General features: G+C 49.8%; 1 protein-coding gene across 1 annotated transcript in view; it reads left to right on the top strand.

The window, feature by feature from the left end:
• The first annotated feature begins 618 nt into the window (after positions 1-618).
• The window catches only part of LOC118898994 (beta-galactosidase-1-like protein 3), a 39,067-nt gene continuing 21,812 nt past the window's right edge, over positions 619-17,873 (top strand). The window contains exons 1-9 of the mRNA XM_036859876.1: positions 619-675; positions 4,367-4,424; positions 5,259-5,346; positions 5,678-5,789; positions 16,114-16,390; positions 16,639-16,814; positions 16,951-17,030; positions 17,140-17,271; positions 17,419-17,631. Of these exons, the coding sequence (XP_036715771.1) occupies positions 619-675; positions 4,367-4,424; positions 5,259-5,346; positions 5,678-5,789; positions 16,114-16,390; positions 16,639-16,814; positions 16,951-17,030; positions 17,140-17,271; positions 17,419-17,631 (1,193 nt within the window). The remainder of the gene's footprint in view (positions 676-4,366; positions 4,425-5,258; positions 5,347-5,677; positions 5,790-16,113; positions 16,391-16,638; positions 16,815-16,950; positions 17,031-17,139; positions 17,272-17,418; positions 17,632-17,873) is intronic.

Below are 17,873 nucleotides of genomic sequence, written 5' to 3'. Positions count from 1 at the left end.
AGAGAACCCTGTTATAAACGATCATTGCATTATTTCATCTCATCTCTATAAAAGAAATATCCAAGGTATTTTTTTAACTGTAAGTCAGTGTTTAGAGAGACCAACGTATGTGCCCTTAGCTATGACAGGTGTTTTCTGTTTTGACCTCGAAGTCTAAGGCATTGTACTGGGTAGTGCAGGGGGACAGGCTGTGGGTCTACCGTGAAGTTGAAGTTACATTTCTGCCTTCAGAAGCCTAACTCCACAGCTGCAGTGCAAGATAATGATGGGTCTACGGAAGAGAGAATGATGCGGCACAAGTGTTATAGGAAGGAATTCATGGAGAAAGTAGGAATTCAAATTAAGCCTTTATGATGATGTGTGGTATTTAAAGATAACCAAGAAAGTCAGCTTCAGACAGGAAAGAACCAGGAGCAGGAAAAGTGCAGGCTGTGAGTGGGAGCTGTTTACACTTTGCTTCAGCGGGGCGGTCCCGGGATGGAAAGATTTAAGTTGAATCTGGATGCAGCGTTACGAAGGCCGAGGTGTGGGTTTCATTTTGTGAGCAGTGGAGAGCCACGGAAGGCTCTTAATGAGGAAGATGTGATGAGGTTAATCCACTGAGAGGAACATTCTGGGATGCCTGTGGGGGAGGAATTTGAGAGGGAAAAGACGGAGCATGAGGCCGGCCAGTCAGTAGGTCCTTGAAGCCGGCGAGGTGAGGCTGCTTGAGCCTGAACTTGCCAGGTAGCAGGAGGGTGGGTGGGCGTGGTGCCGCCTTGGGGCCTGGACGGCCTCCTGGTCCTCGGGATGCTTCCAGCACCCAGTTCTGACCCAAGGCCAGAGCAGGCACGCTGTCGGTACCATTGAGAGCTCGGTGAGCCGCTGGGATTACACACACACGTGCTTTCGCCTTTGGTTATTTATTAGAGCTCAGCTTCCCAGCAGCCTGAATTCGGGCCCTGTGGCAAGAACACAGTGAACTTGGAACTCATCTCTGTCATCGACCATTCAGCTGGTCCATAAACGAAACCAGCAGAAGCAGAGCAGACAGGTCCTGTGGAAATCCACTGCCAGGGGCCCTGTTGGGCGCAGGACGCGCACAGGTGACCAGATGCAGCCCAACGTGGCTGGATCTGACGGGCTGGAAGGCTGCTCGGGGTGTGGCATTGAGGACCAGGCCTGCACAGAGCGCCGGGCCGGGGGTTGGGGCTGGGGGAAGGGGGGTGGCTTGAGCCGGGGACACGGTGCCTCAGTTACAACTGCATCTCCAAGGGGTCTGAACTCTTCCAGGTCTCCTCAGACTGCCTCTACTCTGACCCTGCCACGGGGGAGGAGAAATTAACCATTCCAGTATATGGATGTTTAAACAGAGGAGGGTTTCGGTCACCTGTTAAAAATGTCTCTATCCCTTATAGATTTGAGAAATTAGAAGTACTGTCTCTGCTCACAGTTATTTTAAAAACAGTAGGACTTCTCCAAAACACTTTCCTGTAAACTATCTCCTAGTTTTCACAGGGGGGTCCTTGCACGAACAGACACCCAAGAGGTTACACCCAAGAGATGTTTGTTGTGTTAATTTATTGGAATTGAATTGCAGGGCAGCCCTGCTGAAAACTGGTGCTGCCGTTCCCTCGAGCCTGGGCTCTGGGGTCAGACTCCCCTGCCCTTTGATTGCCAGCTTTGCCACCAACTGCGGCTTAAAGCAAAATCGCTTAAATTCTGCCTGTTTCCTCCTGTAAACTGGAGAGAATAAAAGTTCCTCTCTCATAGGATAGCTGGTGAATCAAGTGAGAGAATCCACACAAAGGGCTCGGAATAGAGTGCAATAAGCACTCGCATCCCACAGACGAGCACAGTGAACTGCAGGGAGGTTAAGTGTCTTGCTCAACTTACACATCTCTTCTGTCGGACTTGACAATATTTAAATCATGACTCGTTGTAGTCAATTAGTGCTGATTACCAGCTGTTCCCCATCTGCCTCTTCCAGGTAAATGGCAGGACTGTATCTCCCTTTGCCAACATTACAGAAACACATAAGCACAAGAACAAGTCACTAAGGTTTCTCCCAGACTCTTAGAAGGGCCCAGAAGTCTCAGCTTCATCAGCTCCACAGTAAATGTCCTGTGGTCCATCCTCTGCTTTATCTGAACATTTCCATATATATTCTTTTTTTTTTTTTTTAATAAATTTATTTATTTATTTATGGCTGTGTTGGGTCTTCGTTTCTGTGCGAGGGCTTTCTCCAGTTGCGGCAAGCGGGGGCCACTCTTCATCGCGGTGCGTGGGCCTCTCACTGTCGCGGCCTCTCTTGTTGCGGAGCACAGGCTCCAGACGCGCAGGCTCAGTAGTTGTGGCTCACGGGCCCAGTTGCTCCGCGGCATGTGGGATCTTCCCGAACCAGGGCTCGAACCCGTGTCCCCTGCATTGGCAGGCGGATTCTCAACCGCTGCGCCACCAGGGAAGCCCTTCTGCAGGCTCTCGCTGCTCCCTGCACTCAGCGTCATCTTCCTAGGCTTCCTGTGCTCCTCATTACTTCTCGGCTGCAGACCCTTGTTTCTTGCCGTTTGCTGAACAGGCATCTTCGCTTAGATGTACGTTCCTTTGGCTCCTCAAACTCATCATGTCCAAAACCAAAGTCATTAGCTCCCTAAATAAACCGCATCGTGTATTCCGCACATCAGTCTGCAGCCTCCCAGCCTGGAGCCGTTGCCGCCGTCCTCGTCCTTTCCTCACTCTTTGCCTTCGCCAGGCCCCTGATGTGCTGCCCTACTCAGCTGCTCTTCTTTTAAAATCCACGCTGTCACAGTCTTAGAGTCATCTTTGCCTCTTGCTGCACTACGGTTAGACCCTCGTACCTGACCTTCCTGTTTCAGAGGGCCCACCTGTATCTCCTTTGCCGATCCCTCCCACGTAGGGCCACCGGAGTTGTCTTCCCGAGAAAGAATTCCATCCTGGCTGTCCCGCACTTACAGCCCCTGTCGCTTTCCCGTGGCTGTTGTCATGGGAACAGCTCCGCCCTCCTGCGAGCCTCCTCCACGGCAGTCTTTGTTCCCATCACCCCTCTGTGTAACTTGTGTAACTCTCAGGGACTGGGCTTGTGTTTTAACCGTGGTGACCCCTTCTCCAGGGAAATATTGTCATTCAGTAGGTGCTCAATAAATGATTGTAGAGCATATAGACCTTGTCATTAGACTCTAAGCTTAAAATGTGAATTCTGTGTTCTATATAATATTAATGTTTTTAATACTTGCAGATTTTAATTTTTATAGTCTCCTAGTAAAATTTCATTTGAAAAATTGTGTTCTAACTCAGATAATCTAAGGGCCAAATGGTGTATGTTCTCTGGTCCTGCATGGCTTGAGCAGTCTTCTGTAGGGGAAGGGGGCGGAAGCAGTGTGGCGGGTAGCAGAAGAGAGATGGGTGTACGTTCAGGTCATCCCTAGAATCAGGCACATGCCCGCTGCCCCTGGAGCCCCGCCTCCCCTTGGTCATCACGTCTTTCACAGTGTCCATTGTCCTCTGCCTCCCTTTTCCTGACCGTTCCCTGCAGGCCTTTTCACTCTCTTTCTTTCCCTCCGCCCCCTGCAGTGGCCCAGGCCCAGATCTGGTGTCAGGATTCTTCTCCCATGCCTCAGGGCAGAGCTGCTTTCAGTATGCTCCCTTTTGTGAACTCGTGGTCAGCTCGTAACCTTCTGAGAGACTGAGTTAGTCCTTCTCCTAGAACTTGCCCTTTTCTTTGCTTTTCCAAGGCTTCTCTTCCCCTCCTTCCTCATCAGGACCCAATGACGCTTTCCCTCTTTCTTCGGCAGGTGTTTTTGGATGACGAGTATATAGGAGTCCTGGACCATGCCAGCCAACAGCTGACTATTCCCAGGAATAATGCACATAATCCACTGTTAATGGACTAATAGTTCTAGCCCCTGCCTAGGCCCTGGGCTCGGCTGTAAGCGTGGCCTGGCCCCGTGAAGGTCTGTTTTCTCCCCCGCTGACCTTCGGATTGCTCCTTGCCTTGGGGCCCAGCAGGGATGAGCTCTGTGCCCCTCTAAGGGTGAGCAGGTGTCCATACTCTGGGTGAGCAGAACTTTTCCACGTTGGATATTTGCTGCTCAAAAACTCTGGGTTGGTCACCAGCCTCAAGAGTCTCCGGTAAAATGTTCAAGTGACTCTTTATTTCTCAAAAGGCCCAGCATGCGAGGGGGTGGGTGAGTAAGAGGAGGAGGCACTGAAGGGTTTGCCTGACCCAGAGCCAGAGGTCTGGGGGTACCCTGAGGCCCGCGGTCTGTCGGCCACCCTGCTTACTAGCTCGTCCTAGTCTCGGGGAGACCTCACTGGTCTCCAAAAGAGGGCCTAAGTGGCCCCCACCTGGCCGGTGTGCCTTGGGCAGGGCTACAAGGACTACCTGATGCTGAGGATCCTGGTGGAGAGCCAAGGCCGACTCGCCTGTGGGCCCAGCATCGATCGGGAGAGGAAAGGGGGGCCCAGGACGGAGACGCCCGAGAATCTGAGCACCAAATTCTAGTTGCTTTTACCGCGGCCGAGGGTCGCTGCGGCCAGGCTCACGGTGTGGAAGAGAACGGGCTGTTTCGACCAGTGAGACACCCATGCCTAGAAGCTTTGACGGAGTCTTGCTTCCAGGGGAAAGGATGATCACGTCCTTTCTCAAGGCTCCCCCGAGGGTGTTCTCTAAGCACCAAGCCAGCGCACGGCCCTGCCTCTTCCGGGAGCGTTTTGAAGGAGGCTGTAGAAATGCCCATGGAGAATAAGGGGGTCAGAGTGCCTCCCTGGGAACTTTGATCTTCCTTCTCTGGAGCCCATGCTTGACCTCCCCTGGCCTTCCCCAGCCTCCCCTGGGCTGCCCTGACCTCCCCCGGCCTCTCCCTGACTTCCCCCGGACTCCCCTGGCCTCCCCCGGCCTCCCCCGGCCTCCCCTGACCTCCCCCGGCCTCGCCTGGCCTACCCCGGCCTGCCCTGACCTCCCCCAGCCTCCCCAGGCTTCCCCTGGGCTGCCCCGGCTCACACGCCTTCTTTCTTTTTCTCTGCGTGCTTTGACCTACCTCAGAGTTCAAGTTAGCTGAACCACTGTGCTGGCCAGAACGGTAGGAGGTGCAGTCACTGTGGGAACCCGCTCTGAGAGGTGCACGCGGGCGCTGGAGGAGGAGGGATCTATGCAGGGCTCTGCAGAAACCTCCGTCCTCTTTCAGGGGCACGCTGCCCACAGCCCGGGCACATCCCTGCATCCTCCCTGCCTCGTGCTCCCTTTCTTCCCGCTTCTGCAGGTTTAGTTGGGGACATCTATCCGGACAGTTCTCCACTGAGGAAATTTAAAATCTACAGCCTGGAGATGCAGGGTAAATTCATACAAAGGTGGGTGCCAGACCATTGACTGGAGGTGTCTGATCAAAGGTGGGGAGCATCGGAGGCCCTCCAGACTAACCCCCTTTGTTTTCACATAAGAGACAGAGGCCCAGAACACTGAAGGAAATGGCCCCAAGTTTCCTAGTTGTTCGGGGCAGAGTGGTCACCCTCCCCCGTCCCCAGCCCCGGTCTGCCGTCTCAGTACTGCATCGTGGACCCCGAACGGGCTGTGTGAGGGGTCGCCGGGCTTGGCAGGGAGGAGACGACCCTCAGAGGTCATGACTGACACATTGTCGAGAAGGGCATGACCTGTCCACTGGGTTGACTCTCTCCCCCTCAGGGACCTTCCCAACATCTGGAAACAGACCTTCTTCCAGCCTCAGGGCCCTGCCTTCTTCCTTACTCTCCTGAGAGTCGGAAGTCACCCCAAAGACACCTTCATGAACATGAAGGTTAGTGATGTTTCTCCCTGGCCTGTGTCCCCCACCCAACCTTCCGTCCCATGAGAGCCCTTGAGGAAAAGCCCCGGTGTGCGTGAGCCCTGCCTGGTGCCAGGGAATCCAGGCTCCTGGCGACCTCCACCGCCCCGCAGCCGTCTGGGAGGCCGCCCCTTCCCCGGTGTTGTCTGGGGTTGGGGAGCGAAGCCAAACAAACGTGACCAAGGTGCCTGCCGCGTGTTCTGGTGGGGACGGAGGTAGGACCCGCTGCACGAGGAAAGTAGTGAGCGTGATGCAGTAGCTTCCAGACATAGTGTGAGACCAGATGCTGAGACCCATAGCCCCCAGGGACTCACCATCCTGCCCGTGGCGGGGATGCTGTAGGAGATCCCAGGGCACACTTACAGCCACGCTTGAAGTTCTGCAACTCGATTATGTCTCGGGCCCAGCACGTTGTAAGGAACACCTGATGGACCCCTGTAAGGTCACCTACCTAGATGGCTAAATCCTTTTTACTAGTGTTTACAGAAAAGACACAAGATTTCTATTTATCCTTGACAAGTCAAGTTCTAAATTACTTTACCCTTTTTTTAAAATTTGCCTTTAAAAAGATGGCAGAGGTAAGGGTTCCTGAGAAGACCAGATAGGACATTTGCATCTCAAAGGTACAGGCAAGTTCCTCCCAGGATGACTTTGTTTCCCTTTTGTTTATTTATTTGTTTTATTTTTTTTTTATTTTTAAAATTTATTTATTTATTTATTTTTGGCTGTGTTGGATCTTCATCGCTGTGCGTGGGCTTTTCTCTAGTTGCGGCGAGTGGGGGCTACTCTTTGATGCGGTGTGCAGACTTCTCATTGCGGTGGCTTCTCTTGTTGTGGAGCACGGGCTCTAGGCACGCGGGCTTCAGTAGTTGTGACTCGCGGGCTCTAGAGCACAGGCTCAGTAGTTGTGGTGCACGGGCTTAGTTGCTCCGCGGCATGTGGGATCTTCCCGGACCAGGGCTCGAAACTGTGTCCCCTGCATTGGCAGGTGGATTCTTAACCACTGCGCCACCAGGGAAGTCCCTCCCTTTTGTTTAATACTTACAAGCCTCTTAAGATAAATAGGGAAGGTTTGGGGAGTGGTAAAAGGATTGGTGGGTTTTGGATTATTTTTGGAGCCACACCTCTGGTCCTGTAAAGACTACATTTGTAAAACAAGGACAGTTTTGCTTTCTTTTTCAAAGAATTGGGTGGTTACCTCAATGATATTGAAGGACTGACATACCCATTCACCCATGTTGGAAAGTTTTACTTTTCCTTGTTTAACTTAAGGGAGTAGGCCTCTTCCAAAATTCCTATCAGGCTCTTAATATCAGCTATGGTCAGTTTAGTCAGACCAGTGGCCTCGTATTTGGGCAATCTACTTACAAACATTTTTGAGGATCTTCCCTAGGTTTAAGAAATTTGTACCTTATATTTAGACACTATATAACCCTTTTTACTTAATAATCGCTGTCTGGATATCTTTGGCCAAGCCCGGAACCTCAATATTCTGCATTCCAGGGTCTACTAAGGCTTCTATTTTAGCTTCAGATTTTACCTGTTCCTTTTTGCATTTTGTTAGAACCATTTGGTGATGAGGTGGTTCCCTTGCCCCTCGAGAAACAGAGTGGCCCCTAACTTGGTTAATAAATCTCTTCCCATTAAAGGGATGGGACAGTCAGGCACAAACAGAAAGGAATGTAAAAACAGCTGGCCATTGATCTTGCACAAAAGGGGTTCCAGGAAAGTGTGCCCCTGTCTCTTCCCTGACAACCCCATTCATTACATATTTCTTATGATTGCTAAGGTTTCCAACCCTTTGGGTTAAGACCAGAAGTTTGCACCAGTGTCTATAAAAAAATTTTATCAAGTGGCCCACCACATCAATGACCACCTGAGGCTTGACATTAGTTATGTAGATGGTATCTCTAGGTAGAGCCACTTTCGGCCTTGGGCCCCTTCAGTCTTCTGATTGCAAAACCATCAATGGCTGAGGGGCCCCGTCGCTCTCTGGCATCTGGGGCATTCCCTCTTCCAATGCCCTGGCTGTTTGCAAAGGGCACGTTGATCACAATCCTCCCTCCGGTGCCCCTTTTGTCCACACAGGGCACACTGGCCTTGTGTGGGTACCCGTGGGCCTTGTGGTCTGCCAGGGCCAGGTTGGCCCAGGAGAGTTGGTTTCCCCTTTGGTGGTCTCTGAGCGGACAAAACCACTGCAATCATTTGGGCCTTCTGCATATTTCTCTGGGTGCGTTCAGCCTTTTTGGCCATATCCCTATTCCTGAAAACCAAATAAGCCAATTGGAACAAATCATTCATTGGAGTCTGAGGACCAGCAGTTGCTTTCTGAATTTCACACCTGATGTCTGGGGCAGACTGGGCTATGAAATGCATAACCAAAGGGCCTGTGCGTCTGGGGAGGAGGGATCCATGTTCATTTGGGATCCGTGGCCCTGTAGGGTGGGTCAATTGAAATGTCCTCTGTGTCCTTCCTAGAGTTATCCCTCCAAGCTACACATGCCTGAAATTCCTTTTGGGTTCCATTGCCTAGATACAAGGCCATGAAAATTTGAACATAGGGTACTTCACTCCATTTTAAATTTCCTAAACTCTTATTGTGGCCAAACCTGATTACATAACCTACTAAGTTTTTCCTTTTAATTCCTGTTGTCCAAATCTTTCCCAATCCTGGTGTATGTGGCCCAGAGGGGTACTGGTTGGGACTGATACAGCCTGCCCCACTTCAGACAAGCCTGAGGTGACGTCTGTTTTTAAATTTATTTATGGCCGTGTTGGGTCTTCGTTTCTGTGCGAGGGCTTTCTCTAGTTGCGGCAAGCGGGGGCCACTCTTCATCGCGGTGCGCGGGCCTCTCACTATCGCAGCCTCTCTTGTTGCGGAGCACGGGCTCCAGACGCGCAGGCTCAGTAGTTGTGGCTCACGGGCCCAGCTGCTCTGTGGCACGTGGGATCTTCCCAGACCAGGGCTCGAACCCATGTGCCCGGCATTGGCAGGCAGATTCTCAACCACTGCGCCACCAGGGAAGCCCTAAGGTGATGTCTTTAACTCCCGAGCTATCCAAAATTCCACTCTTAAGTCAAAATCCACTGCGCAATTTGGTCAAGATTTGCACTTACGATTTTAGATGCTATCCGTTCCAAGGTAGTCTCCCAACCAGGTGTTACTGCCCAAAAAGTTCTTTCAAAGAAACGGCACAGAAGACGTCCCCAGTGGTGTTGACAATGAGCGGGAGCTGGTCTAGCTACAAGCTGGGAATAAAGGGTCAGCACCTGTAAGGGTCAGAGGGAGGAGAGTAAGAGCAATAAAAAGTACACCTTGGTGGTCACACAGGTCTTCAGGGGTTAACAGAAGAAAGAAAGAAAGAAACGAAAGAAAGAAAGGGAAAAAGGAAGAAAAAGAGCAGGAATGAACAAGAATGCAAGAATGTAGGAGAAAAACCTCAGAGTCAGGCAGAGTATAGAGATTAACAATTCTCTCCTGTATCTGTTGTTGGATGTACATAAGCATACGGGGTTGACCTGCTGGTCAAAAATGAGCAGACACAGGCAGAGCAGGCCTCTTTAGGACCAAGACCTAACCCTCAACATTTTCTTACCTTATCACTGTCCCTTCGTGGTTGCCAGCTGAAACTGTGCACCTCAAACTGGGACTTGAACCCACGTGCCGGGACTCAAACTCAGCCAAAACCCTGATTGGGACGTGAACCCACATGGCTGGGACTCGAACCCGGCCAAAACCTGTGGCCTTCCAACTGAGATCACACACCTGGTCTCAGGACTTAACGAAGCTCAGCTTCTTGATGTCCCATTGCAGAAAGAATTCAGTGAGAGACAAAGCGATAGGTAAGAAGTGGATTTATTTAGAGAGAAACACACTCCACAGACAGAATGTGGGCCATCTCAGAAGGTGAGAAAGGCACCAAGGTATGAGGTTGTCAGTTTTTATAGGAATGGGCAATTTCATAGGCTAATGAATGGGAGGAGTATTCCAGCTATTTTAGGAAGGGGCGGGGATTTCCAGGAATTAGGCCACCGCCCACTTTTTGATCCTTAGGGTCGGTCTTGGAACTGTCATGGCACCTGTGGGTGTGTCATTTAGCTTACTGATGTGAGTGTATACTGAGGCTCAAGGTCTAGTGGAAGTCAACTTGTCTGCCATCTTGGACCCATTTGGTTTTAATCAGTTTATGTTGTGTCCTCGGGCTATGTCATTCTTTCGAAGGTTGTGCCCTGCCCCCTTCCCTCCTGTCTCACTAGGAGCCCCACGGGGTCCTGCTTGGTGTCACTACCTTGTTGTCTTGTACAGCACCTGACACACAACAGGCAACAAGAAAGCAACAAATAGGACTCAATGTAACCACGAGGAGACACTTAATTTACTTAAATCTTAATTTTGATAAATCTTAATTTAAATCTTTAATTTACTTAAATCTCAGATTTAAGTAAAGCCGCAGTTTCAGCTGGGTGAGGGGCTAGGGTTAGCACTCTGGTCTCTGGATTCCCGGGAAGGACCCTTTCTTCTCTGAAAACCTTCTCTCCTTGGGTCCCAGCTCTCTGCCCACCTTTTGATGTGTTTCCCCTCTGTCACCTGTAGGCTTGTTCAGTTTTCTGCTTATTCTAGCCACTGTTCTATTTTTAAAGGGAACTTTGTTTCTCCCTTTTTAACCAGCCCAACGTCTCTCAGAGCTGCTTGCGGGGTTTGTTTCTGTAGCAGGTACATTAAGGACCTTTGTAACATCAGAAGCAAAATTTGTCACCCAAAATGTGTCTCTTTAGCATGAGGAGTAATTTAGGCCGATTATTTCTAAGAAACAGAAGACTCAGGAAGTCTTTCTTTTTACCTCCCCCTTTGCTGCCTAAAGAATTCGGATAAAGGGTCTGTTCCCAGAATAGAGATGTCTGCACAGAATCTGGGCTCAGGGGACCTGGGGATGTGTCCACTCTGTCCCATTGATTGTTTACCACACATGTGCTTTTCAGACTCCACGTGAAGTGCCTTCCTCCCCTTCAGAGTGCCAAACCTCTACCCACAACATCCTCTTTTTTCTTTAGCTGAAGATGGTATTTAGGGTGAGGGTTTTGGCCATTTTGGTGAGTTACTTTTTTCCTGGGTTTCTCCCATGGGTACATGTTATTAAATTTTTGTTTGATTTTCTCCTCTTCTTCTGTCTTCTGTCTGTTTAATTCTTAGACCAGCCAGAAGCTCCCAGAAAGGCAGAGGACAGTTCCTTCCTCCCCAGTAATTTTACTGAAACGTTTCAGAACAATGTTGCAGGATCTTAAAATCCCGTATTCTAAAGCAATGCAAGCACTGCAGATGGTATATCCCGAATCTAGTTGGCGTCATAGCCAACTAAGGAAAGTTATGGTATGAATATCTGGTAGTCCTAGTGGGCGAATGTAATTTAAGTTGGAGGGTGAATAATTTTGGTATATCCATCTTTCTCTGGCTCCCTTTTATGGCTAGACATTCTCCAAGTCTAGCCCATTCCCCATTCTTCGGAGCTGGAAGAATGTTTTTGGTGGTCTCCCTTAAAAGTCTCCACGCAGAGTAGCAAGGATGCAAGAGTCCCGGGATTAACATACAGTCACTCTGTGTCACAGCTGACTTTACCAGGCTCGATATCATTCTTTCTCAAAAGCCATTTTAAGATGCAAGAAAATGCTAGTTTCTGCAACAACTAAAATAATGCTTCTCTGCTGTGGTGAAGTTTGAAATCTTAAAGATTGCTGCTCAAGTGTATGAATGACTTAGGTCTGATTTTCCACCTACAGAATTTAGATCAGAGAATTTATTCTCTACAAGGTTTAAGATTCAGCAGAAGGGAGAGATTGTTGTTTATCATTCTAGGCTTTGTCTACACTCTCTGGAGCTGCAGAATTCAGCTGGTTGTCCTCCAATGTGCAGATAATAAAACACAATCAATGCTCGACTTCTGCCCTGGGCCAGTGAGACACCCAGTGGGGAGTGTGTCGCAAAGGACCACTCTGGGAATAATGCAGTCAATCTGCAGTGAATTCCCCTCCACGAGCACTTGGGGACACTTTTTGCACATTCTTCTAAAGGAGCAACTAAAGTTTACTTATCTGTACTTTTTTGCATAGGCTTCTCCTACCCACATTCTTCTTGTAACAATTTGAGTTAAAATAATCCGTTGCCTTGAAGCTTGCTACTTCTGACTGCAAAGGCAAAAGAACATTTCATCAAAACGAATGAAATGTTTCAATATGCATTCAGTGGCACTCATAAAAATTCACCTTTTTATTTATTTCAAAAGCAAATAATGATTAGACTAGTAAATATGAGGGGGTTTACGGGAGTCTATTTTGATGGAAATCAACAATATGAAATTATTGGGAAAAAGTGCAAAGTAAAAGCTATAGCTAAAAACATGACGTGTAAGAACAAGGTGACAGGACATGAGTTGCATCTCAAAGGACTGTCCATCCAGGACGGGCAGGGGAGAGCATCAGTGTGACACTGCACTCAGAGACTGTATCTCAGAACGGTTTCTAAATCAGATCTTTTGCTGAACATAATTTTGGAATTTTAGGACCTGGCATTTCAGGTGAGTGATAGTCGTCAAGGTGAATAATCAATAAACCATCTATAATAAGGAATGGAAGAGAGTTTTTACTTGAGCCAAGCTGAGGACCAGCCCAGGAGTACAGTCTCCATCCAGAAGGAAAGCGATTGGAGAAGCATGGTTTTCAGCACAGTTTTATACCTTTTCAGGACAAAGAATACACACCAAACACAACAGGCATACGTTCTTACAAGGTTTCAACAGAGATGAGCACATCCACGGCGCGTCAGCACGATCCTGGCATCTGGGAAAAGAACTTATCTTTGAAGGAGTGCTAGCGTTGGCATCATAGGAAGGGAGGCTTATACAGTTAGTTACATGAGCTGTTTACCAAGAGTGATAATTGGAGCTGCAAGAAGTAAGCATGCTTGTTAAGTAAGGATTGTTTGAGGTCTGAAATGGTTGCATAGTCACAAGGGGAGACCTTGAGACCATAAGGTTGCAGCGGGCAGGTGCTGTTCTGAATATGGCGGGTCCAGCTTGGGTCTTGTACCAGCTGGGTCCCTGGATCTGGTGCAGCTCAAAGAAAGTTCGAGTTCTCAGTGGGGCAGGGATGGGTCTGAGACCAGGTCCTTAATGGACATGATGAAAACAATAATTCACAAGCCGGACTTCATTAAAATTAAAAATTTCTGCTCTGCGAAAGACAATATCAAGAGAATGAGAAAATAAGCCATAGACTGGGAGAAAGTATTTGCAAAAGACGTATCTCATAATAAGACTCTTATCCAAAATATACAGAGATCTCTTAAACTCAAAAATAAGAAAACAAACAACTCAATTAAAAAATAGGCCAAAGACCTTAACAGACACCTCCCTGAAGAAGATGTACAGATAGCAAATAAGCATATGAAACAATTCTCCACATCATATGTCATCAGGGGAGTGCAATTTAAGACAACAATGAAATACCACTACACACCTACTAGAATGGCCCAAATCCAGAACACTGACAACACAAAATGCTTGTGAGGATGCGGAGCAGCGGGAACTCTCATCACTGCTGGTGGAACGCAGGATGGTGCAGCCACTCTGGAAGACAGGTTGGTGGTTTCTAACAAAGCTAAACATATTCTCACCATATGATCCAGAAATCATGCTCCTTGGTGTTTACCCACAGGAGCTGAAAATGTGTTTCCACACAAGCCTTTGACAAAATCCATCACCATTCATGATAAAAAAAAAATCTCAGCAAATTAGGACTATAAGGGAACTACTTCAACTTGATAAACAACACACACAAACCCCACCTACATCTAACATCATACTTAGTGGTAAAAGACTGTTTTCTACCTAAGACTGGAAACAGGTAAGGATATTGGTTCTCACCATTCTTATTCAACATAGTACTAGGAACTCCAGCTACCACAATAAGAGAAGAAAAAGAAATAAAGACATTGGAAGGATTAGAAAGAAAAAAAAAATTGTATTTGCAGATAACATGACTTCTTCTTTAGAAAGTCCCATGGGATTGGATTTTCAAAACTTTTAGAATTAATAAGTGAGTTTACCAAGGTCACAGAATACAAGATCTACCCAAGAAACTCAACTGCATTTCTATATGCTAACAATGAATTTGCTGAAACTGAACTTGAAAATACTATACCATTTAAAATAGCTCAAAAGCGGCTAAGCCTGTGCGCCACAACTACTGAGCCTGTGCTCTAGAGCCTGCGAGCTACAACTACTGAGCCCGCGTGCCACAACTACTGAAGACCGTGTGCCTAGAGCCCGTGATCCTCAACGGGAGAGGCCGCCACAGTGGGAGGCCCGTGCACTGCAATGAGGAGCAGCTCCGCTCGCCACAGCTAGAGAGGGCCCACGCGCAGCAATGAAGACCCAACACAGTCAAAAATAAATACATAAATTTATTAAAATAGCTCAAAAGAAAATGAAATACTGAGGTATAAAACTAACCAAAAAAAAAAAAAACTAACAAAATATGCATAGGCACTGTGTGTTGAAAAAAATCACAGAATTCTGATTAAAAAAATGAAAGAAGACCTAAATAAATGGAGAAACATAGCATGTTCATGGATTTGAAGACTCAAGAGTAAAGATGCCAAATCTTCCCAATGGATCTATAGGTCTAACGCAATTCCCATCAAAATTTTAGCATGGCTTTTGGTAGAAATAAGCAAGCTTTTTCTAAATTTTATATGTAAAGGCACAGGCCCAAGAATAGTTTTAACAATCTGTTTTTTAAAAAATATTTATTTATTTATTTGGCTGTACCGGATCTTAATTGGGGCACGCAGGATTTCTGATCTTCATTGCGGCATGCTAACTCTTAGTTGCGGCATGTGGGATCTAGTTCTCTGACCAGGGATTGAACCTGGGCCCCCTGCATTGGGAGCCCGGAGTCTTAGCCACTGGACCACCAGGGAAGTTGCAGTTTTAACAATCTTGATAAAGAAGAATACAGTTTTGTGGCTGTAAAACCAAATTTCTAAAACAAGGTATATTCAAAGAGATGAAATATTATGCTTCTGTGTAAGAAGTAGAAAGTCACAGGAGTCCATTGCTTCCAAACTAAGAATGAGAGAAAGGGGATATTCTACAAAATTCTCAGGGAGCTGAGGTCTCAAGGACGAAAATGTACCTGTAATGAGTGAGACAAGAGAGAAAACACACACACACACACACACACAACATTCTCTGAAAACTGTAGTCTTGATTTCAACCTGTTACCACAAGCTTTGTTCTTTCAAATGGGAGAGGAAAAGCAAAGGCTTCGAAAAGAAAAGATCAGAGGATTTTCTGATTTTCCGATCTCTGAAAAGAGACTTGCATCACAGGGACTTCAAATCCAGCCGTTCCAAACTGGGCTCAGCACCCTTTTCTCTATTCAAACCCCGATCACTCCCTGTGTTTCTGTTCTCAGCGAATGTCACCGCTCTCTACCCAACTCACACAAGCCTGAAGCGTGGCAGCCATCCACCTCCTCTGTGCGTCGCCCTAACCCTCATCCAAGCAATTACCAACCAACCAATTTTACCTCAACGTTCTCTTAAACCCCTCCCTCTCCTCGCCAGAGAACGGCTCGGGCCCTTATCCTGGGGTCACCAGCTCCACTGGGATGACCTGTTTCTCACCTGACCTCCGCCTTGTACCAGGGAATCCCAGATAAAACTAATACCTGACTTAACTTTCTGCCTGAAATCTCGGCAAAGAGGCTGAGTTGCTAGTTAGCACGGCCTCCGCCGCGCGCGCTCCCTGACCAGCCTCCTCCGGAGCTGACCTCTGCCCCCGCATCTCTGCTCCTTTGTAAACGAAGCATTCCAAACTGTGGACCTCGCACACACGACGTAGCTACTTTGAGGCTGTTCCCGCGGGTAGGAGTAGCGTCCCTACTCTTCCTTCCTCTGGTTAATTCTCACTCACTTCCCGACGCAGTTTGGGAAAACGACTCCTCCAGGGTAGCCCATGTCCCTCGCCCTTGCGTCCCCCGCACCGCGCGGCACCTTTATTTCGCGTTTCTCATCTTATTGAAGTATTTCATTGTGCGCCCGGAGCCAGAGGGGTTCTCACTGAAGTTGCTGAACCGGCGGAATCAAAACTTCCCGGCTCTCCCGCACACGTAGGTTAAGTCACCCTTGGGTCCTACTTCTCCCCCCCTTTCTGTCCCGATTGGTCGGTGAAACAGTTTCGGAAATTCAAGGTCAGGGCGATAACCCGACACCCTCCCGCCTTCCTTCCGCCGCTGAAAGGCATTTGCGCCCAGAGGCGGTTCGACACTCTCGGTCCGATGCGGGGCTGCTGTTCCCGCCGCCCAGAGCCCGACTCTCCGCCTCCGTCCCCTGCGTCCCGGGCGGCGCGCGCCTGAGACCGTCCCCGCGTCCCCGCAGCGCGCACCTGAGCCGGCCCGCGTCCCCGCGTCCCCGCAGCGCGCACCTGAGCCGGCCCGCGTCCCCGCGTCCCCGCGCGGCGTCTGGGCAGCGGAGAGGCGGCGGGAGCAGCGCGGGACGTCGGCTCCTCGGCCTAGCGGTGATGGGCTCCCCGCAGCGTTCCAGGTGAAGGTCCCCCAGCCCCCAGCCCACCTGCCCTTCCAGGCGCGGGCTCGCTCACGCCTCATCCCGGTTCCCCATCGCCCCGAGGGCAGCTTACCTGGGAGCCTCCTAGACCCCCTCCGCGTTCTATCAGTCGTCATCCACAGGCATTTATTGCGTCGAGCCCTGGGAACGTTACCTGGGGCAAGGGCCACCTTGCACTGGGACACCCTCCTGGGCCCTCAGATCTGCCCAAGACTCTCCTCATCACCCGCCCCCCCCAAGCCTTCTCTCCTCCAGTGCTGTTCCTGCCCCCCCTGCTGGGGGTCTGTCCGTCACCTCCGATGGAAGAAAGTCAGGGTGTGGGTGCTGAGAAGGCGCTCCTCCTGCCGGTCACCGAGTCCTTCCCGAACCTGGTGGATGTAACGCTCCCGCCTGGCACTGAGCCCCGTTCCCCCTCCCCCACCTTTCCCAGGACCCTTCCCCACTCCCCAGCCCTGCCCTGTCCCTGGCTGTAGGCTTTTAGGACGGAAAGTCCGTCCCCAGCTCTCTGTCCAGAATGAGGTGGGCAGTGGGACCGCCCCGGTGGCCCAGGACCCTGGGTGGACCCGGGTGGAGCGCAGAGACCCGCCCGAGTCGTGAGCCGCCTCCGGGCTCCTGCCTTTCCCTTGCCTCCCACCTGCCATCTGGTCCCTCCAGCATCCCTCGCACCTTCCGTGGGTCACTGCTATTTCTTTCTCTTTTCAGCCCCTGTCTCTCCTGGAGAAGAGTCCTGTGCATCTTTTTCCTGCCATTTATTTCATCAGGTTTTGCTCCTCGGGTGAAACACAGAGATAACGTTGTATGTGAAAACGACCAGCTGAAGCTAGACCAGCGCAGGTGAGCCCGAGCGGGGAGGGAGGGGGCCCTTCTCCTTTCTGGGGGGAAGTAACGTCAGCGCTCGGCCACTGCCATGCCTTCCCTTTCCGCTAGGGCTCCCACAGCCTCCCTCTCCCCCACCCCTCTCTCCCTCTTGCCCCTCCACAGCTTTAACTGGTCGCATCTGACCCCGCTCAAGCTGAAGGACCGCTCGGTGGGGCTTCAGACTGAAGAGAGAGCAGGAAGGAACCCGTACTTCACGCTGGAGGGTCATGAGTTCCTCATCTTCGGGGGCTCCATCCACTACTTCCGGGTGCCCAGGGTCTACTGGAGGGACCGGCTGCTCAAGCTGAGAGCCTGCGGCTTCAACACCGTCACCACGTGAGCATGGCCCCAGGGGGCTTGAGCCTCTGGCGTGGGGAGTGCAGCGCACGCCTTTCACTTACCTCGCGTGCTTAGTTTGCTGTGGTCCGTCCTTGGATGGGGTGACGCAGGGCTTTGCTCAGGAGCCTCTCCAACGGGAGAGTCATTGTGCCCCTTAAGAGAACTCAGTTTTACGACAGATGCTCAAAGTATATTTCCAGTTAAATACATGGTTTTTTTTTAATATATATATATTTTTT

The sequence above is a fragment of the Balaenoptera musculus genome, chromosome 8, assembly GCF_009873245.2.
Source record: "Balaenoptera musculus isolate JJ_BM4_2016_0621 chromosome 8, mBalMus1.pri.v3, whole genome shotgun sequence".
Taxonomy (NCBI): Eukaryota; Metazoa; Chordata; class Mammalia; order Artiodactyla; family Balaenopteridae; genus Balaenoptera; species Balaenoptera musculus.
Note: the sequence above shows the minus strand (reverse complement) of the source record. Positions and strands in the feature narration are given on the sequence as shown.